Source organism: Epinephelus fuscoguttatus, linkage group LG1, assembly GCF_011397635.1.
Source record: "Epinephelus fuscoguttatus linkage group LG1, E.fuscoguttatus.final_Chr_v1".
NCBI lineage: Eukaryota > Metazoa > Chordata > Actinopteri > Perciformes > Serranidae > Epinephelus > Epinephelus fuscoguttatus.
The window spans coordinates 25,743,428-25,765,861 of record NC_064752.1 but is presented as its reverse complement, the minus strand read 5'-3'; the positions used below and the strand labels follow the sequence as shown (position 1 = coordinate 25,765,861).

At 40.2% G+C, this 22,434-nt stretch overlaps 1 protein-coding gene across 2 annotated transcripts; it reads right to left on the bottom strand.

The window, feature by feature from the left end:
* On the bottom strand, positions 1-22,298 carry fkbp5 (FKBP prolyl isomerase 5). 2 transcript variants are annotated; one of them, XM_049585524.1, is made up of 11 exons: positions 21,982-22,298; positions 17,423-17,555; positions 17,103-17,247; positions 12,496-12,638; positions 9,481-9,595; positions 9,220-9,376; positions 6,140-6,230; positions 5,867-5,950; positions 5,589-5,774; positions 4,358-4,597; positions 1-3,327 (listed from the first exon to the last, which is right to left on the bottom strand). In XM_049585524.1, exons 2-11 carry the CDS (start codon positions 17,525-17,527, stop codon positions 3,223-3,225), a joined length of 1,371 nt encoding a protein of 456 aa, XP_049441481.1. In that variant the 5' UTR covers positions 17,528-17,555; positions 21,982-22,298; the 3' UTR covers positions 1-3,222. The 2 variants fall into 2 exon arrangements, with proteins under 2 accessions (XP_049441481.1, XP_049441491.1); XM_049585534.1 differs by having other exon boundaries at positions 1-3,324; positions 21,982-22,293.
* Positions 22,299-22,434: the final 136 nt, after the last annotated feature.

Sequence of the window (22,434 nt, the reverse complement as noted above, 5' to 3'; positions counted from 1 at the left end):
CCCGATATCTTTCTTTAATGCAACTCTTGGATTTATTTAATGCTTTTAAAGTGCAAAAAAATAAAAAAATATATAAAGAAGACATGAACAAAGGTACCTTATGTCGTTGTTTGTCTGAAAATATTTCTTTGCATAAATGCTGTTTCAAAACATTGATCACATTTTTGCTTTACAGGGTGAAGATCTTTTGAATACATGTAAACATTTTGTACGACATAACAGTTTCTCATGAAATCCAATCTCACATCGGCAGCTTCGCGGTTTAACCAGCTGCGTTTTCGTCCTGCTTGTTTATGTCAAAACGTTCCAAATTGTTCCTGTAATTCGCGTCATCAGGTTATCAAAAATGATGAATGTAGCACTCAGAGGCCTGGAAATCTTGTTGTCGTTGACAGTGAGGGATAAATATTATATATATATATATTCTTGAATGCAATTTACAATTGCTAGAAAAAGTACTTCATGCTCATTTCCACTGTACAAAAAATGTTTGAATGTTTAGAGCCAGCAGTACTTGAAAACATAACAATAAGCTGTTTTTAAAACCTTGCTAACATACAACAATATATATTAACACACACACACACACACACACACATACACACTGTTGATTTTTTTTCTTTTCTTTTCTTTTCTTTTCTTTTTTTACACAAAATATTTAAGACAGCTAAGGTTTCATTCTGAACCGACCAATGTTTATAAAACATTTCAAGATTATCATCAAGACTTTTTCCAGACATTTCATGAAAAGAAAACAGTGTTGGGTGCATTAGATGCAGTGAAATAAAGAGACACCAGTTGCTGGACTGAGGCGCAAAACAACGGCACAGATGTGATATCATCATCCGGATTTGTTACCAGAGCTGAAAAAAATCAAGTGATCTGCGAAAGACTGAAAGAAAACTGTGGTTCTGACGGTTTTAAAGCTGAACTGTGTCCCTCTCTTACGTACACTCACAGAGTCGATGGAAGTAAGGGCTGGGTATTGTTTAAAAACTTATAATACTAGTAGCAATACCAGTGTCCTTACAACGATACTGATGCCAATGAGGTACTTCATTCAGTGCCCATAATGTGAATAAGGAGGCAAACATTTTGGTGGTATCTCCACACACAAAACTGACAACTTCGTAAAACACAAAGCGCTCGACTTCACCACACCACAGGCTGTACGTCCTGCAAGTGTGAGCTCTGCACCAGGGACAGTTGTTACAGTCTGCCTGGTGACAGAGCTAACTGTTAGCATCATATAGCTAACATTACCCAACGGTTATTGAAGGGTTCAAGAGCCGAGTCGTGCTCTTGTAGTGTCTGTGCATTTGATGGGGACGTTTAACTGCTCGATTTTGGCTGTTAGCTGCTCCTGTGTTAGCTTGTGCTAACTGGGCAGACGTTAAACTGACAGTTCAACAGGAGGACAGCGGCTCCTGAGACGGCAGCAACAGACAGTTTGCCGATTTGGCGGGAAGTTGGGACGATCCAGGATGAGACCCCTGGCACAAAAAGGATCGAATGCAGGTATCGCTTGACTGGAGACGTTTTAGCACTAGGGTGCAGGGTTATTTTGGAGTACTGATACCCAGCCCTAATACTGGTGCATCTGCTCTGTCAAATACAAAGGTGGGAATGGGCTGTGATTGTGATTATGATCAAATGCCTCCTTTTGAAAGAAGTCTGAATCATAACTATGATGATTTCTGACAATTCATCTGCTGAAAGATTTTCCATGTGTTGAAGATTGTGCCATGCCTGTTTCTGCAGTTAGCTGACAGATAAAGATACGATGAGTGCAACAGAAAGAAGAAAGTCATCAATCACTAAAATCCACCAAAGCTCAGGAGTGGAAACATTTAGTTTTTTTTATGTTTTAACTTTTTTTTTTTTTCATTTTGTTAAAGTTTCTGCAGCTGCCACTGTTGTTAAATGTTATCAGTCCATAAAAATGATGTTATCGCTTGTTATCACTCCCAAAGATCATCATTGTTTTACTACAATACAAGACTGGCTTCTCGTAAAACAAAAGCCTGTTTGTACTGCGTGACATGTTTAAAGGAAAAACCACAACATTTCAGCAAATTATTAGTGACCTATCATGCATGTACTCATGAATAAATTATTTTAGTGCATGACCGTGGTCTTATCCATCGTAAAACAATGCCTCATCTGCACCCAAAACAGGGGGCTAAATATGAATTCTTTTTCTGGAAACAATCTCTCTGCACCACAGTTTTTAACTTCTGTGACAGGCTTTAAGCAAAGATGTGCTGATTTGGCTTTAAAGGTAGTGGCCTAATGTTACAAAATAATGTCATATTAATTCCATTGTAACTAGCAATAATGAAATAATTGAGAATTTGCCAGAACGCCAGAATTGCAGATTTATGTTTTGGTATAATTTAGTTTGTGCTTGTTTCAGATTCTGTTCTCTGCTGACGGGAAACGTGAGGTTTGTATCTCTAATCTATGGCAACATCACAGATTCATATTTGGAGGAAAAGAAATTTGCGAGTTGTGTATTTGTAGTACTTTAGTATTTCTGTATTTTCACTTCTTCCCAACATTAGACTTTCCCACACTATGACTATTTGTTTATGAACCAAGGCTAAGTCATTTTGCTTCCTTTTGCACAGAAATGTTTCAAATACCACTGAGCTAACGGGACTCATTACAACTTTTATCCAAAGTACATATTGCACACTTAAAAAAAATAGTAAAGTTTCAAGTCTGTATCCCAAACACCTTGTGATGCATGCATGCAGCTGCCCACGAAAAGGCTTAATATCAAATACAAGTCAGAGGTCTGAAAACCAGCAAGTGAAGTTTGGAAATTGGAAACACACTGTGGAGGCACATCTGAACTCTACACAGCAGCCTAATGACAACTAAAATGGAATTCCTCTGTGTCTTTGAAGAAATAAAATAAAAGGTGGAGGTGGGGGGTAAAAGTGTTCACCAATCTCAACTCACTGATTCTGCAGTACTTATTCTGCTGGGAGGTACATCCTGGCAGTCGCACGGTCCATGTGACAGGGGGAAACGCTGTTCGGCTTGCAAACGTCCCTGTTTATGCTCTGCTTTAAATGCAGGAATGGTAGCGTAGGATTTTGGGATAAAGAGGTTTGGGTTAGAGGCTTTTATACGACTTCGTTCCTGCCTCGGCTCCCTGGGCTTTGAAAGCGAGGGAAGGCGTGTCATTCTTTTTCCCCCTTTCAAATGTCACTTCTACGATGGACAGTCCTGACTCCTCCGCCGCCGTTTAATGCCCATTTCACCGTTCATGCTGCTCCTCCCGCTCTCATCACGCCTCCTCTTTGTCTTCCCAAGCTGCTGAGACAGATGAAGCACACATGACTACAGCAGTCTAAAATAAACTACTGTTGATAAGACATCATCTTATATTCCTCCAGTCACAGACTCTGCTTGTTCTGCGTGCTTTTCATGAGAATATACCTCCTTATATGACAACTAAAAATCAGCTGATTTAAAATAACAATAAAACTGTAAAAACTGACCATTAATATTAACAACTTGTTTCATTTACATTTGTGTTGCTGCTTTTTTACTCCTCACATAATGTCTCATTTTAAATAGAAAAGAGCATCTGGATCATAATGTGAAAAAATCAACAGATCCATGAATGAACAGTAGAGGTCAGCACAACACTGAGGAACACACAATAACACACAGGACGACGATACGACAAAGCTTTTGCTGTTAAAATGTAATTGAAACACCTGAAAGAAATAATCAATCAGATTTATTAATATATATTATAATATGTTTAAATGAGGGGATCCTGTCATTAAAGCCAAAATATTTTACAGGACATTTGGCTGGTGGAGGTGAGATGAACCTCCATCAATTCTATCAATAATTCTCACCATGATACCCAAAATGGCTGACCGTTTAAAAAAAATCCCCCAAAAGGTAGATAATATAATTTAATTATCTAAGGATAATGAGTGCAATGGGCCTTAATCTTGATATCAGAAGAAAGTGTGTTTTGTTTTGTGGTGCTTTTGTTTTAATGTTGTTTTCCCTTTGTAAAGCATTTTGTTTTAAAGGTGTTATTTAAATAAAATAATTACCTGTGCATAAAATAGCAAAAGAGCTGTTGGTAGGTCATGAAGCAACAAAACAAGATGATTTTTTAAATAGCTGTGTGTGTGTGTGTGTGTGTGTGTGTGTGTGTGTGTGTGTGTGTTGAGTACAAATTATTTTTAGAGTTGTAATTGTTTCTTCTAAATTAAGATTGTAGTTAATATTCAGTTCACTTTAGTTAAAGAAAAGAAAATCAGCAGTGAGTCAGGCTGACTTGGTTGTCTGCATTTAAGCCAAGAACAGCGAGTTTACAGACCTTGGCGTCCCGTTCTGCAAATTTCTGGAACATGTTGGCATAGATCTTCTTGTCCTGTTCGTGATGTTCCTTAATCTTCCTCTGGCAGATAGAAATCTGAGCGCGAGCGGCTCGATTTGAGGGGTTGACTTGCAGCACTTGCTGAAAGTCCTCCAAGGCCAGGGTGAACTCGTTACGGAGGAGACGTGCTTCCCCACGACGATACAAAGCTTTCTCATTGCTCTCGTCGATCTCAATCACCTTAAACACACAGACACATAATGGGATTTTTTTTAGATTTACACTGATGGCCATTGTGCATATTTATTCAGTTAAATACTAAACGCAATCATCAGAATTCACTTTTTCCAGTAGCCTCAAGTCAGAGACTATGTTAGGGAAAAGTCCCCGCCTCCACCACCCATCCTTTTCTTTAAGATCTTTTCATCCCATTAGATTCTAAGCAGCTAGTATCAAAATTTATAAACTGTTTTACTACCTCAGTTCCATCAAATCTTATTAGGGAGGCCTGGACCAGTGACTTGAAATCAGAAATTTTAGCAGAGGCAATGTCCAGCCTTCATTGTTGCTCAGTTAACTCATGCTACAGGTTAATCCAGTACAAGGTGATGCAATGACTGCACACTCAAAAACAAGACCGAGCCAAACTGCATCTTCTCATCAAGGAAGGATCCCGAGCACATATTTTTTCTGGTTTTGCCCTACATTACACAACTTTTGGACTGCAATTTTTTGACCGTCTTTCAAGCGCATGTTCCAGAGACTTTCAGACCTGGACGTCTTTGCAGAGATTTTTGAGCTGCTGTACGACATGCAGATTGCTCTGCACGGACGAGTGCAGAGTGGTTGCTAAGAAACTTATTCTTCTGACATGGAAGTCTACCACTCCACCTTGCTTTGTGCATTGGCTCAAGGACATGCTGTCTATTACACAAATGGAAAGACTGCATCTGCGCAAACCCAAGACACAGAATAGACTCAGGGACCTTTCCTGGCACAATGTCATATGACCTAAAACCATGGGGACTCTGACCAGCTTGGCAACATGAGCGGGTCTGGGTGGGTCTCGATTCATTAATTCATGGCAGTCTTATTTGTATTTTGTACTGTTTCTGCTCCACTAAGTGTTTTATTTTCTTCCTATTCCTATCAATATATCTTCTCATTGCAAACCTTACACACACACACACACACACACACACACACAGTAATTAGTTAACAAGCAGCTCACCTTGTTGCAGTTCTCCACTACTTGTGAGAACTCTTTTATCCGCAGGAAACACAATGCTAAATTGAGATGTGCTGTCGACATGAAAGACTGTATCCTCCTCTGCTGATCAATCCCAGTGCCACACTCCATCTCTAGCATGGAAACAATGCGCTGGTACTGAATGACTGCCTGGAGGTACCGCCCTGCCTGATAATGGAACATAATAAAACTTTAGGAACAAGTTGACAATAAAAAAAATACTAATTTAATAGGACAAAAGATCAGCGTTTGGACTGTACCTTAAAATACTGATTCCCTTTATGTTTTATTCCAACAGCCAAATCCAGTTTTTCAGTCAAATCCATTTCCCAGGGTTCTTTAGCCTTGTGGAGAAACAATCAACATCACAGAAAGTGAATAAACACTGATTAGCATGTTTTTATTACAACTATGTAGGACACTTTGCTCATAGTGAGCTTGAATGCGTTTGTCCTAATTAAAATAATGAACTAGAACACTCTTTTCTTTAGACACACACACACATATAAATAAATATAGAAAGCAGGGCTCACCCTCTGAAAGCTTTTAAGCGTAACCTCGTATATGATGTCTTTGTCTGGTCCAATTTTGTACTCTGGTTTACCTTCGCTTCCGAAGCCATACCTGTGAAGAAAAGATAAACCATGACAGAGTATGAGCATGTTGATAATGCAAAAAAACAACTGTTAAACATTTAATTTGGATCAGCCAACACCCACATATCAAACAGCCAGACTTAGTCAAAAGATTGTATCAACTGTTGACATTTACCTCAAGCCAGCTGACATTCACACTATAGAGCAGGAAATCACACCTGTGACTAAATTTAGTACGTGCCACTGATGGAAAAACTTTCCACATGTTACACCTATCAAAATGTGCAATAATAATAGTATATAGTCTGTTGCTTATGAGAAAGAAGTAACATAGGAGAGACAGTTTGTACGGTGTAATGTGTGTATTTCACCAACAAAAAGGCTTAAAATAACTACAAAAAAACATCTCTAGGTAGGTGGATTAAGGAGATATCGTCATGTATGACGTTAGAAGATTTAAATACATATTGCAAAATAAACAAGATGCAATTGAGATAATACTTTACAGATTCTTGAAAGGGACGATACAGGAATTAAGCATAAACGGATAGTTCTGACTCCAAGAAACAATAATTTACGTGGATTTTTTTTGGTGATATAAAGTTGCAGTCAGTGATTTCTGACACAATACACTTTTTAATTAAAGCATGAATTGCAAGCAGACAATTACCAAAAAACGAATACAGTGTGTATATGCTTGCAGATACAAAGAGTAGCATGGCTTTACAGCAGTTAAACAGTATGACTTAAGACCTTCTTTCCTCATTATCCTTTTTTAAACAGTGTGCATCCTATAAAGTTCTCTTAAACTATTTTAAGGGATGTGTAACAAAGGTATACATTCGCAAATTCTGAGACGTTCCAGTAAATGGTGACAGTTAAGTTGATCACAAGACCAGTCATTCTTTAAGGGATCTATTAATTTGTCAATACCAAAAACTGTGACCGTGACTGTCATAAATATGGAATCCAGTTTGACATTAACTTGTAAATCCAAGTGAGAAGGTAATTTTTTCTATTATGTAAATTTCATTAACTATATCTGTCAGTTCTTCTGTTGTGGGGGGTCAGAGAGCAGCCAATGTCTTGTGATGGTTTTCTTACAGAGGACATCAAAACACCAAGTAAGTATTCATTAAAGTGTCCAGGTTAAAAATCAGCTTTCTCCTCACTGCCCACTAACTGTCAATTCTGTGTGTCAGTGAAAAAAGATGGTATTCATACACAGCCCTGGCTCTGTAAATGGGAAACAAACAAAGTGGCTCGCACACAGCCACACACAAAACTATTCCAGACAATCAGCAACAGGAGGTGTTTGTGCCCGTGCATCGTACAGCAAACTGGCCATGGATGTATAAAGAGAAAGGCAGTGGGAGTGAGAGGGACGCTAAATCTGGCGCATGATAACGTGTTGAACTCCACAGCACATTGTCAACAATCTTTTCTACAGAATCGCTGGCTCCACCTTCAAGTTGGAGAAGCATTATGTATATATAGTATATGTTCTGCTTCTTTTTTGTTTGTGTTTATTTTCTCATTTCAGATTTGTTTCTGTGTTATTTAATACTCCCTGGCATTAATGTGGAAATAAACAAGTTTTTTACTTTAACTCATCATTATTACAGGTCAATTTACGATGCAGGATTATCAGTTACTGCTTGTAAACACGCTCAGCAGCTAAAGTGACAGTAAAAGCCGTCTCAGATTCAGTTGTTTGGCATTTTGCCTCACTGTATTTACGTTTTTTGCGGCGATGTGTCTCTTGGGATGCCTGCTGCTTACAGTTCTTCCACCTGGTTACTACCTTTTTATAAAGCTTCAACCTCACCTGAGCGCTGTGGGGATACACACCCATAAATGCCCCAAGCACAGACAGTAAGAGGAAATAAGAAAATACATGCAAAGGGCAGAGTCTCTGCAAAAAAATGACACCGCTACACACTTCTAGTGGGTCGTAAGGGGTGATTGAGGGGGATCATTTCTGTATGAGTCTATACATTGATTTTTAGGGAAATCCTGCACAGTATACATTTAAATAAATGTTTATTGTACAATGTAATGGCTTTAGAATATAATGAAACCATCAGCGTTTCGATTGGATTCCTACAAGCCTTGCTTTCATCATGCAATTCTGTCAGCCACCAGATACGATATGCCGGAAAATGAAGGCTCGATTTATGGCACAGAGAAAGTGCAGCAAGCACAACCAAAACAGGAAGAGGATGGCACTTTTTTTTGTTTTGTTTTGTTTTGTTTTTTTTGCCGGTAGCTATTGGTAGATATTCCCAGCAACCAGAAAGTATCAGTTCAAGTTTTTCACAGTTTCCAGTAGCAGAAACGGCAGACAGACAACCTGAGTAATCCTGGAAACTGCGGTAGCTGATAGGCTCTGAGAGGCTGAGAGGCTCTGAAAAACGGAAGGCAATCCGGTTGTCTTTGTGACAGCGCTGCCAACAATAATATCACATGGAAATGTTGTTAGTGTGCTATGAATTCCTACAACTTGTCACTAGTACTTTGCATTGCTTTTGTCTGAGGGGACAGTGGGTGAGGTTGTTGTGGGTGAGGTTAAGTGTATGATAGGATGTGGTTTTGTCAGTGCAATGCATTCTGTTTACTTTCGTAATTACTCTTATTTCTGCCTGATATGATTTTTTTTCTCGATGATTGACCTCTCAGTCAAGTGCTGATGACCCAAATCACATATCACTCTTCAAGGATGAGGGATTTCAAGCTTTTTAGAACTGACCCTGACAACTGAAAGATTAAAAGTACTAATGCATGTAGGTTTTAAAACAATACAGCATATCACAAAGCAAATATCAGCACCATATCCAAATGAATGTAATCCTACAATATGTACATTTAAAACAAATTGTTTCTAAGGAAATAAATGTATTTTGGTTTGACAGGTGTAACAAAGGACCACAGCCTGATCATCCCATATACACACCGTCTCACTGTAACTGCATTGAGAGAACAAAAGCAGTTTTTTTGAAGGTTTTTGAATATCTTACTTTGATTTTAAGTAAAGTACACAGCACTCTCCCTTCTGCATCTTGTCCATGGCTCGGTCCACTCCAAAAGGAACGCCTTTATCTTCAGCCTCACCAACAACAAAGCTGACGTCCCTGCAGTCAAACAGTCGACCAGCACACCTTCCCTCCAGGTGCACTGTGGGTCATACGGCACAAATTTAACCTCTGACGTAACCAATTAATGTTCTGGTTATTTGGCAGAAAACCAGTAATCACCCATTGAGAAAATGATGGCCTTACCTTCGACACATGCTCCATCGTTGGGATTAGTGTAACCGTCACCTTTGAGCTTTATTCTTCTTATGATGCCGGCGTCGTCTGTGAGCATCTCTCCTTCAAACTTGAGCAGCTCCATCTGTTTGGTTGCAAACATTTACTCAATCATTGTTCTACACAAACAGCCATATGAAGCAAATGACAGCTCTGCAGAACTCGGTGTACGGTGTTCAGTAGGTGTGGGAGGAGGAACGAATACATAACGAAAAACAAGTAGGAGTCATCACATCAAGTCATGGAAATAAAAAAAGAAAGACAGAAATAATGACTTCTGGAGGCACACTACAGGTGGACTGTGTAATCAGACATGGATGTATGCACTTCATATTTCTTTAAAGGGACAAGACAAGCTCAGGTAAACACATGTCTCTCAGCTTAATAAGCCCCATACATCTATTTTCCCCTTTTGTTACCCCTGGGTAGTTTTAGCTCTAAAAATCATCTCATTCCTCTCTGACTGACAGTATGTAGCATGTTGTTGCAACACATTCTGAAAGCAATATGATGTTTACACTGAGTGAAATATTCACACCCAAGACACTGTTTTTTAAGGCTGTACTGCTCAATCAAACGGAAACATTCTTCTATGTCTTGTGCATCATTTAATACACATTTTCCCAAAATTCAACCTGACATATTTGGTATCACTGCAAACTTTGGGACCTCTGTCTACAATTTAAAATAAAGTTCTGTAGGTTTGTACAAAATCATAGCATGAGTTGGTACTGATTGTCCTACCATTAGATTATTAGAATATGCAGTAAGTAACACTTGACATTAGGGATGGAAGATATATCTAACATAAACAATGTATCGCTGCTTGTTCTGAGTGCGATGTTTAACATGACTATATCACCAACTGTTAGGATAAATTAGCACATAATTTTTTAAGCCACCGGCATGAGCTCGCTTTTGCATTTCGGTAGTCTCAATCTCTCCACGGCTCTCTCCATCCAGACCACTTTGTCCTGAGCTGTAGTGTGTGAGCAGGTGTATTTCTCATCTGCAGAGCTTCACACTGCTGCTATTTGGTCGCATTTTGTGACCATGGAGCACCACTGTGACTTGTAAATATTATCAGTACATGGAGTGGAGAGCTGTTAGTTTGTTCCCAGCTTACAGTGTATAAATCCTAATGTTTAATGGTGCCACGGAAACACTTTAATGATAGTGTAAGTAGATGAAGCCAGTGTTTTTGTACCTGCAGGGCTTCAGACCGTGACTATTTAATTGCATTTTGTGACCATGGAGAGTCAGTGGAACTTGCAAATAATATTAATATATGAACTGTAGAACTGTTTTTCCCAGTTCACAGTGAATAAATCCTCATGTTTGAAGGCGCAGCGGCAACAGTTTAACTACCTGCTAACTGCCAACGTTTAACTGTTGACCAGAAGCTTCCAGTTCAAAGAAAAAACACCAGCACTTCCAGTCTGAGATGAGTCAGTGCTTATAAATAAAAGCGCCAGTGGTTCTACTTTGATTTATTTAATTATAACAATACTTTGTTTCACCTCATTATGACAGTACTTAAACTTTATTGTAACAGCATTTTATTCAAATTTATTATAACAGTACATCATTTTAATTTGGTAGTCTGCAGTATCTTAAGTAGTAAGAGATGTCAAAATATCCAGGTTTATATCGTGTTTTGCAATACAGCCTGAAAATATCACAATATTATTTTTAAGCCATGTTGTCCAGCCCTACTTGACTTTAAAAGAATACTTCATCCACAAAATGACCATTTGTTTATCACTCACTCACCACGTGTTACCTTAAACTGGTAAGGAAAACTTAAGTTTTTCTCGCATGCCTTCACAATGAACATATAATCCAAAAAGGCCAACATTCTCCATTAACTGAATGTCACTGGGAACCACGTTTAACAGCAAAACTATATCAAAACATCTATTAACAAATACTCACACTGCTCGTGCAGTAAAATCCAAGTCTCACTTATCCAGTCCTATGCTCAGTATTTGCACGCCCTGAGTGTGCCTGAGTGTGCGCATGTGTGTGAGCTCTGCTTGAGCAAAATGTAGGCACAGACCTCAGACGTGCCTGAGACTGGTTATACTTATGTGTTTTAAAATAAAGGTTTAGTTAAAATGCCTGTGTTGGCAAGTGCTGAGCATATGACTGGATATATGACACTTGGATTACACTGCAGGAGTTGTGTGAACAGATATTTCAGTATAGCTTTGCTGTTATTAAACACAATCCCTGTTTACTTCAATTCATGTCCGAAGACATTTTAAGTGTTTATTAAAGTACAGTACATGATGGACAAGTATAACTCCTGTGAAGACATAGTGAATATTATTACAACTATTTTATTACAGTCATTCACTATTTTTTACAGCAACAGTACAGTTGTTGACATGTACGTTAAAACTACATTAGAGTGTGTTATAAACTATAAATTAAATTAAATGTGCATAAACCGTTTATGAATGCTACATAGAGGGATTTAAAGTTAAGTGTTGCCAAAGAGTCTGTTACCTCCATTAAAAATGAATAAATAATCTGTATTCTGAGTAATCACATAAGAAGTTAAGACTGAACACCTGATTGTTAAAAAGCTTGGTAACATCTGACACAGTTAGATTAGACTGTGAGCCCTGAAAGAAGAAAACTCATTTTTATGACTAAGATGTGCCCCTGGGCGGGCAACGTGTGAAGCAGAGCAGTTAACTAAATCTCTTTAGACTCTTCCCAGAACTGATTTATAACAGTCATTGATTATAGAGGATGGAGAAAGCCTGAATTGTATCCCTGCTGAGCTCCAAACAGACCCGCAATTAAACCACTCTAGCTGTTTGACTGAGAGGGATTAAAATAGACAAACCAGTTAATTTTATGACCAGAGAGCTCCATCTGCAGAGACTGACACGTGCTCCTGAATTATCAAGGTCCCACAGTGTGATGCAGAATTAATGCACGGCACAAATTGCAGCACTAATGTGGCACACCTACCTCAAACAGTACTGAAGAGCCGGGGGGAATTTTGTCAGGGTTTCCAGCAGACCCATATGCGTACTCTGGCTTACACAGTAACGTGCACACTTCGCCTCTCTGCATGGACAACACACCAATATCCCAGGCCTTGAGGACTTGTCCTGTGAGTGGATGAAGCAAACAAAACTAGAATTATTGCTCCGTGGTTGTACGCCTTCACAAAATGAAAGTTATCACTATTTTGACATGTCTGATTTCAGTGAAAAAATTCCAGTGAAGAACCCGCTGTCTCCACTTTTTTGTTTTTACACAGAAGTACAATAGACTGATAGAGATCTTCATCACATGGTGGAACAACAGTCACCTGAAGCTGAATATCAGCAAAACCAATGAGCTGATGTTGGACTACCAGAGGAACAGGACAGAACACAAAGCTGTAGCCATGACATTTTTTTTTTTTTAAGATTATTTTTATTGGCTTTTTGCCTTTATTGACAGGACAGACGGTGAAATGGGGAGACAGAGAGAGAGTGGGGACTGACGTGTAGCAAAGGGCCACGAGCCAGATTCGAACCCGCGGCCGCTGCAGCGAGGCAATGCCTCTGTACATGGGGCACCGGCACTATCCACTAATCTACCGATGCTACTGTAGCCATGACATTTGACAATGCTTCAAATAAGGATGTTGCTGCAACCCGGCAGCACAGAGGACCTAAACAGTCACCACAGTTTCAAGATGGAAACCCAAGATTAGCATCACCAATTCAGTATCTGACCAAAAGTCTTCCCCTCTGTTCCTGTCTTGTGCCATTGACTAATAACCAGAAAAGTGCTTTTGCGGAACATTTTAAAGTCACAGTGAAGTTGACCTTTGACCTTTTGAAAATAAAATAGCATCATTTCATCATCTTTTCCTATTAGACATCTGTGTGAAATGTTGTCATAACTAGCCTATGAATTCTCGAGTTATGGCCAGAAACATGTTTTGTGAAGTCACAGTGACCTTTGACAACCAAATCTAATCAGGGTCAGTCCAAGTGGACGTTTGTGCCTAATATTAAGAAATTCCCTCAAGGCGTTCTTGGTGTATCACATTCACAAGAATGAGATGGCTCGAAAACATAATGCCTCCAGCCACAGTTTATGCCATGACACAAGCATAAAAACTGTAAGAGATCGTAAAGACCATGTACTTTCTTCATGTTAAGAATGTACACGGATAGTTTAACATTCTGGGGAATATGCTCTGCACTTTCTTGCCCAGAGTTTGATGAGAGAAGACACGTGTCATTATCTGTCCATTGAATCTGAAGCTACAGCCAGGAGCTATTTATCTTAAGAAAGAGTCTGACACATAAACAAATACTTCCTCTGTAAAACCACAACTTGCTGTTTTGACTCTTTGGGCCCTATTTAGATGGTCTAAAACACGAAGCGCCAGACGCGCGGCGCATGGGTTTGTCACTTGCTAGTTAGACAGCATGTTTTTAGACTGTGCGCCATGGCGGAGAGTCTAAAAGGGTTGGACTTACTCTGTGAATTAGTCATAGGTGTGTTTTGGGCGTATCATTCAATAAGCCAATCAGAGTGTCACCTCTCATTCCCTTTAAAAGAGGCACGATTGGAGCGCATGGCGGAGAGCTAGTTAGATGGAGGACCTACCAACTGGAAAGAGTTAGAGCTTAGATTCTCTGCCTGAGCCCGAGCCCGAGCCTGGCCCAACCCAGCCCACGGGCCCAAGCCTGGTCGGGCCAGCACCCCCCCTCTGACGAGCCCAGGCCGGCCGGTCAGATATGACCGTTTTATTGTTGTTTTTTTTAAAGCTATGATTTGATAATGTTACAGGCTATGTATTGTAGCGACCCTGCAGTAAATGTTCTGTTATAATGTCAATGTTCTGTGAGTTAATGGCATGTTTGGGATTGAATGAGGTGTGGGGTGCGAGTGTGACGGGGATGAGGAGGGCTGTGTGAGTGCATGTGCTGGTGTGTGTATGAGCGAGCTGGAGGAGAGAGCAGCAGTGCACAGTTTACAGCTGTAGGAGTTAGAGCTAAGTTGTTTGTTGGTTGTTTTGGTGTGGTTATGGCCAACAGTAACCTGTACTGTTCAGTAATAAACGGTGGTTTAATTGCCGAATAACTGTGTCATCCTTTCCACACGTCCTGGCGGACGCTACAGTATTATTAAAAGTAAAATTAAACCACACTGTGTATGACACATAAAGTTACAACAAAGTTAGTTACAATGTTGCAACATTGTGTGTGCACAGCCCTCACTCTGACATCTCTCCACTTTGTGCATGTATAGGTCCTGTTTGTGCATGTGTGTGTCTTTCAGACCTGTGTGTAATTGACTTCCATTCATTAAGATCCTATATTTCTGTCATTCAAATAACAGGAATTGTGGTTTAATACTCTTAATTTTAACAGCCAACTTATTGAAAAATGTCGGGTTTAAATCGGGCTCAGGCCGTGAATTACAGTTAATTGGACGGGCCGAGCCGGTCCTGGACATAACGTGCACGGGCTCGAGCCGGGTCGGGCTGGATTTTTTGGGACCGATCTAAGCGTTTTATAGCTGAGGAGACGGATCTCCTCGTTTAAATACTTACATGTGTTGCCATGACTGGTCAAACAATTTCACAATTTCATTTGTCATTATTACAAATTATGATGATCATTATTACTGTGATTAGATCATTCTGATTAATGACTGACCATTAAGACGTGTTTCTGATAAATATCTTAATGTGCACAATAATAACCTTTCACATTGTAATCATATTTTCATTTGTTATCTTTTGCATATGTGTGGCTGCTCCATGTGTGTCTGAGCAGAGTGCACGCGCCTTGTGCACCTGCCTAGAGACGCATATTATTAACTTGTTTAACAGCGAAATACTGCCCCGTTGACTTTAGACCAGGTTTTTGTTGGTCACTGGCGCATTTGCTTTTTACGTCATCTAACTAGCAACGCCATGACTGCGCCTGACCACTCCTCATTTTTAGACCAACACACAGAGAAGCGCAAGTTCATGCTAGTTAGACGACGAGGGCGCAGGGCGTGAAAATGACACCTGCGTCTGCATCTAAATAGCAATGACACTTGCGACATGGATTATCCGCCCTCCGCCGTCCACTTTAGACCATCTAAATAGGGCCCTTTAACTTGTATCAATTAAACAAACATGGTTAAGGTGTTACTTGGTGAGATTTAGAGGTACTGATAAGTGGAGACAGGTGTCAGTCGCCTCACCTAACTCTCAGCAAGTAGGCATTTTTTCCAAAATATCAAGCTCTTCCTTTACAAGACCACACTAAGAGTCTGTTTACACTTGGTATTAGCATGTGTCTTGGGTGATCCAATTACAAGTGGACAGCTCTGTGTTTTTCCGTTCACACCTGGCATTAGAATTCATCTCTACATGCATTTTGTGTGACCACATGTGACTGGATCTCACTTGCCTGCTCTATATGCAAATTAGGGCATTAACAACTTTGATTTTTTTCAGGTCGACTTATCTGTCACTAAAGTCTAAGTCGAGTCAACAAGTCATTTGATGACGTCATCACATTGACACGGCGGAGGAAAGTGAAGTATCTCCACACTGTGCGAACTCAAAGCGGACGTCCGCAAGCCCTGTGCGCACAAAGCTCAGATTTTACGACCGCACAGACTCTGCTCCGCACACCAGTGACTGCTCGGCATGTATTTTTCACATCGCGGGGATTTTTCACGGACATTTTTACAGGAAACTACAACGCGGAAGTGCGCTTGACTATGAAAGCCCGAATGACTGCGGACATTCCTTGTGGAGTCTGCTCCGCTTATAGTACGCCCGAGTATGTTCACTTGGTCAAGGATAAAGTATCAGCGTAAGCCAATCAGAGGAAGCGATTGCATTCCGTACACAAGCACACAGAGAGAGAGAGAGAGAGAGGGAAAAAACACACGACTTGTTGACTCTTCCCGGGGGGTGTCGACTTGTGCCACTGACGTCGACACGTCAACAAATCGACTTTTCTGTTAATGCCCTAATGCAAATAAACATGTACATCATTTCCATTTGCAAAGACCAAATGTAGTGTTGTTTAACCAGTAGGAGGTTTGTCAGGCTATTGGCACACTGAGAACTGTATTATTTAAAATGGGTAAGATGGTAAGAGTCCGCCCAGTCGCACACACACAGTGACAGATCTAACTTTAAGCATCACGCCGCTAACGATTATTAACAGATTCAATGACACAGTCGAGCCATTTCACTGGCGGTGTGGGTTTGTCGGGTAACAGCTGCTGCTGTATTAGCTCACGCTAAGTGGGCAGGCATTGAACTGACCGTTTGCTGGCTCTGTGACTGTGCAACTGCACCAACAAAAGTTTTCTTATTCAATGGGGTGTCCGATAAGCATGGACGTAAGCTAATTAGGTGGTCATTCAATGTAGCCCAGGACACATAAGTGTTCACACTGCTGAAAGAATGTGGCCATGTGTGGTCCAGACCACCTCTGACTGTCGCCTGAGCAATCGTCTCTTTTGATCCAATCACCCAGGACGCATGTGAATACCAGGTGTAAACAAGGCCTAAGGCAACATTAGGTATGACAGTAATGTATAAAGTTTCCTACCTTTGCCGACGTTGAAGCTGAAAGATTCTCTGCGCTCTCGACTGCAGTCAAACCTCTTCCCACTGAGTAGCTTCCCAGTGTAGTGAACAGTCACTCTGTCCCCTATCATTGGCCTCTCTCCATCTATCCCTGGACGCTTTACAACCTGTAGACAGAAAGACCAGTGTCCAGTTCAGCTGAGAAACGTTTAAACAGAAAATATAGAATAAATAAGAGATCATGCAAAATCATGAACATGCCATATGGTGGAACAGTGAGTCTTACTTGTGCCCAAACACCCACAATAAAAAATTAAAATGTAATGCAATGACAATGAATACCTTGATAACTCCTTGGTCTTTATTAGGTGTTACATCAATACCCTTAGCAGCAAACACAGCCGTGGCTGGCTGGCCATCCATAGTCAGATCCTGATCAGTGGTCATGTCTGCGTGTGGGCATCACACGGTAACACTGTAAACATTATGAACACACAAGCCTATGTGTTAACAATCTGAGCACCATAAATAATATGTCCTCATGCCTCATGTTTTCACTTTGAGACAAGCTTGCAACAAGGAAAATGGCACATGAAATAAATCTAATTTGTGGAGCAGGCCTGGAAAATCACAGTCTCAGACAAAAATATCGGTGCTGGATCTCCATAATCCACCCAGTAAATAGGACTTTCTCCTCCATATTATATAACTTGTAGCTATTTAAGGGCACATGTTCTAAATCCATGAAGTGTACTGGAGATGTATTTACAGTTTTATTGCAAAAGCCACAGTAACATTGATCCCAGCTGTATGAGGAACATTACGTTGCGCTGCAGTTGTGATATCGCTTAACTGTACTGCACCTTGTCTGCTCCCCCACAGATGAAGTAATTACATAAATATAATGTCAAAGGCAGCAGTGTGTTGCTTACTTCAGTCTCTTTATTTTGAAACATGAGCTGTACTCACAGAGGAACAGTATGTTCAAGACTGTTTGTTTATGACCCTTTGTGTTCTTTGTCAACCTATAAATGACATCCACATATTTTATGGACACCACAATTTATAACTCAGCACAACACAGCCTCATTTCGATATTTTCACTGTTCATTTTGTAGTGACTATTTCAAAATTAGTCTTTTTAAGGAGAGCCTTGTACGTGCAGGAAACGTGTGGGCTCACACACTCTGCGCTGATAGAGTTGCGCCATCACCAATACAGTCATGTAATCTCTCTGAGTGTTTGTGATGAGGCAGGTTAAAATCTTGAATTTGATCATGACTGAGGTGTTACACTGATATAGTATCTTATCAGAATATGAGGCCTCATGCTGTCTGGTTTTGTCTGGTGATGTTGTGATATAGCTCCGATGTTGTCCTCTGGGTCTTTTGGCTGCGCTACTGTTGAGTAGCGTGTTTTTTTAAACAGCATTTGACCTCTAGCTGCACAGACATCACATCAACACAATTACTGATCCCATTTTAAGATTAAGATTTTTGATAACTTTTTGTACCTCCACACAACAAATAAGCTGTTTCACATAAATATTATTAAACAAATTAGACAAAGAATTGTCAAAGAATTGACAAAGAATTTTTCTTTTTTCTTTCTCTTTGCCCAAAAAACCCAGATGTTACACACTGTTGTGCAGAGATAGATAGACAGACAGACAGACAGACAGACAGATAGATAGATAGATAGATAGATAGATAGATAGATAGATAGATAGATAGATAACGCACCATCTGGTCAAAGAATAAGTAAACAAGATGACTAATCTGAACAGTCATTTGATGCTCAGTGCTATGGAAACATTCTGTTGGTATCAAAAAAGTAGTCAGATTTGATACCCAACACAGATAGATAGATAGATAGATAGATAGATAGATAGATAGATAGATAGATAGATAGATAGCTGCTGCCACCGTTTCACACCTCCGTGTGGCAAAAAGACACCAGCAGCTTTACAAGAGCAATAAAACTGTAATGACCTGTTGTTGCTACAGCTGCTAAATGTTGCCTCTCTCATCACAGGAGCAATCGTTGTCGACATGCACGGTTACTCAATGCCCCAGTACACATGGCTGCAGGCATTTTCGGTCTCCCCTGGCAGAATAATCATGACATTGTGCGAAGACAATGAAAAAGCTAGTTAGCTATGTTAAGCATGTTGGCAAACACTATTCGGTGATTATCATCACATGCAACAGCTGAGACATTAACACTTGCTCGAATAGCATCGGCTCACAGCTGCTCTGGGTCTGTGTCAGGACGATGTCACTTATGTTAGGCTTTAACGTTAAGGCCAAAGATGTCAAGTAAAGATTACTATGAAAACCTTTTGAGCCCAAAGTGGCTCGTCATCAGGTACAGAGGTGAAGACAATTTCAGCCCAAAATGTTTTCAAATGTAAAAAGGTCAAAGAGTTTTTAAATGGGCTTTCTACAAAGTGTTGGGAGGCAGAACTGTATAGTTTTTTTTTTGAGTCAGCACCTGGACAAGATGTGATGAGGAGAACTAAATAAAGATACGAGTTAGTCTCGCTGATACAGCAGTTAAGACTCTGGCTTGAAAACCTTTATCAGATCCTATCTTACTGTAACTCTCAGCCATCACTCAAGCTCCCTACACACAATATCATGTAGCAGGACAAGTTTAGATAGTGCAGGGTTTCTCTAATGTGCTGAAGTAAACCCTTTTTAAAAATCAAATTAAACCTGCCAATCTGAGTAACATCATATTCGCAATTACTCCAAAGCCGACAGACAGTACTGCGAGGGGTAGGTTACACAAGGTACTGATGATAGTTATGTGGCCACTTAGTGTTTCCACAGAAACAGTTTAAGGTTAAAGAAACGGCAGCTCTCGTCGTCTGCATCAGTTGTCTAGATTTTTCCACCAGTTGTTCCATCTTCACTCTGTGGACATCCCAGATGCTGCTGATGACCGTGTACAAATATTAGGATATTCTGCTGTGGTGACTAAGTTCTTCAAGAGCCTGCAAGTATGAAAATGAAGCAATAGAGCTCGGCCTCAGATGCGTCAACTTGGCTTTAAGCTCATGGCATCGAATATTGATCAAGAAATAGACCTGAACTCATTTTCTTCACGTGATCTTAGCCATATGGCACACCATGTTCCTTGACCTACCGGGTAAAACCATGAACATCTGTCTCAGTGATATCTGCTCAATTTATTCTGCTTCTCCAATTGTGTGTCACTCTCAAAGATCAAGTGTCCGCGTTCTGAGCCCTTCAACACAGGCGCAGCACAAAATGTCCATCTCTGCGTAGCAACACCTCTTGTCCTGTGTCGTTTAAATTTCATGGATTTCATTTTTAGATGTAACTCGTACATGCTTGAGTGTGTGCATGTGTGTGTGTGTGTGTGTGTGTGTATGTGTGTCTGAACACAATGTTCCTTCTATTCACAGTTCCCCGCTGGCAAAGCCTGATGGTGTTCACCAATCTGAGACCCCCTCACGTACAAGCCAGCTTCAATTTTTGAATGAAAATAAGCAGATCTTAATTATCTAAACTGACCATAGCTTAATATTTACATTAACACGTGATGTAAATGTAAATAAAGCAAGTGGTGTGATAGTATCATGAATTAACATCATTGATATATTTGTGTAGTTAAAACTTATTCAATCCATCATTATTATCCTCTAACTTTCTGGTTTTATTGTATGAAAGAATTAATAATTAAACACTAGCAGGGAGACCAACTGTAAATAGTTACAACACAGCCAAATGGCATGTAGTCTGCATGTTCCTAAACTCAGATACCCTGCGGAGGAATGCAGGAACAGAACACAATGAGGCAAAGACCACATCTACAGACGCACACGGTGTATCTGTACATTCTGTCTCACATCCGTACTCTGCTGCTGATTCATATGAGAACATGTGAGCACACACTGTGCATGACCAACCCATATACTGACATCCTGAGGCAGAGCATTGTCTGGCAGTGGAGGTTCTTTTTCAACCTGACAAAGGCATCACAGGGAGTTTAAAAAAATGATGCAAGAAAAGCTGATTTTATGGACATCACTTTTTGGAAATGCTGCTATACTGGGTCATGTACTTTTAATGTGTAATGACAGAGCATACCTTTGGGTTTTCCTGTTTATTATAAGGCAAATGTAAAGAAGAGTATTTTTACATGTCAGTGTTTTATCCTCATTAAATATCTGCTTTGGGCTGTGTGATTCATCTCTGGGACACTGTCTCAATCTGTGTCCATCTCTGCTTAAATCCCACCTCCTCATCTAAATGTAAACATGTATGACAACACATGTATATTTTAAGCTATTCAAAGGGTATCGTTATGCCCCGTAGTGTACAACTTGGTCCCACATGAGAAAGAGTCAGCACAGTTAATGTGACCAATTCTCGGAAACAGTGTACAACCTGTACTTTGTGAAGATACACCTAAGCCTAAAGGGATCCTGGATATAAACTGTTGTCTTCAGCCACCTCCATAGGAAACCACAGCCAAGTGCCACACACACATGCACGCTCACACACACACACACACACACACACACACACACACACACACAGACCTATAAACACATATACAGGAGGGCTGATAAGACTCCCTTATTTTCCACAGCACAGTGGGATACAGCTAACCTCAAATGCCCCCGCACATGTGAAAAATTTAACATCCACCCTAGAACATCCTATAATCAGACAACCCCAATAACACATCTTGATTTTGTTTCCTCTAAATAATAACATACATAAATAGACTTTATGTTTTATGATGTATAACAAGTGTCCCTTTAACTTAGGCAGGCGTGAACAGAGAGCTGGTAAACCTGATGCATTAATTAAGTCATTAATTATTTTATTCACAGGAGAATTAAATGAATAAGAATAAACACTTACATGTACTTGCGTGCGCTCCTTTTCTCTTACAGTTTCTCCCCCAAAATGACCGAAGACCTGCAGAAATTTTGGTCGGTGGATTTTTTTCTTTCTTTCTTTCTTTTTTTTTTTTTTTTTTTTGGAAACCACGTCTATTCCTCCAAATTCAGTCCCGCCCCTCTCATCATATATCCAGGGTACTAAATGTTCTGCTCATGTGGTTGTTATGTCGCGCTGGCTTTTTTTGTCCTGCTCTCCCTTTATCCCTCTCCCGTCTCACTGGCGATAAACGTGCCGGTGAAGCAGCCACATGGATCTCAGACTTGAAAATGACACTGGAGAGGCAGAGGCGCACACACAGGAGAGCAGAGCAGAGGAGAGAGAGAGAGGCACATAGAGTAGAATAGAGTAGAGTTGTGGGAGGGCGTTTAGTGTAAAATTAAGGGGCAGGTCTTGGAAAGCAGCCACAAAGTA

Bases quoted from the DNA above. Each gene is read 5' to 3' on its own strand.
- fkbp5 (XM_049585524.1), bottom strand. From the start codon at position 17,527: ATGACCACTGATCAGGATCTGACTATGGATGGCCAGCCAGCCACGGCT. The intron at 9,596-12,495 runs GTAGGTGTGCCA...GCAACCAAACAG, and splicing joins GCTCTTCAGTACTGTTTGAG to ATGGAGCTGCTCAAGTTTGA. The intron at 9,377-9,480 runs GTAAGGCCATCA...TATGACCCACAG, and splicing joins CGATGGAGCATGTGTCGAAG to TGCACCTGGAGGGAAGGTGT.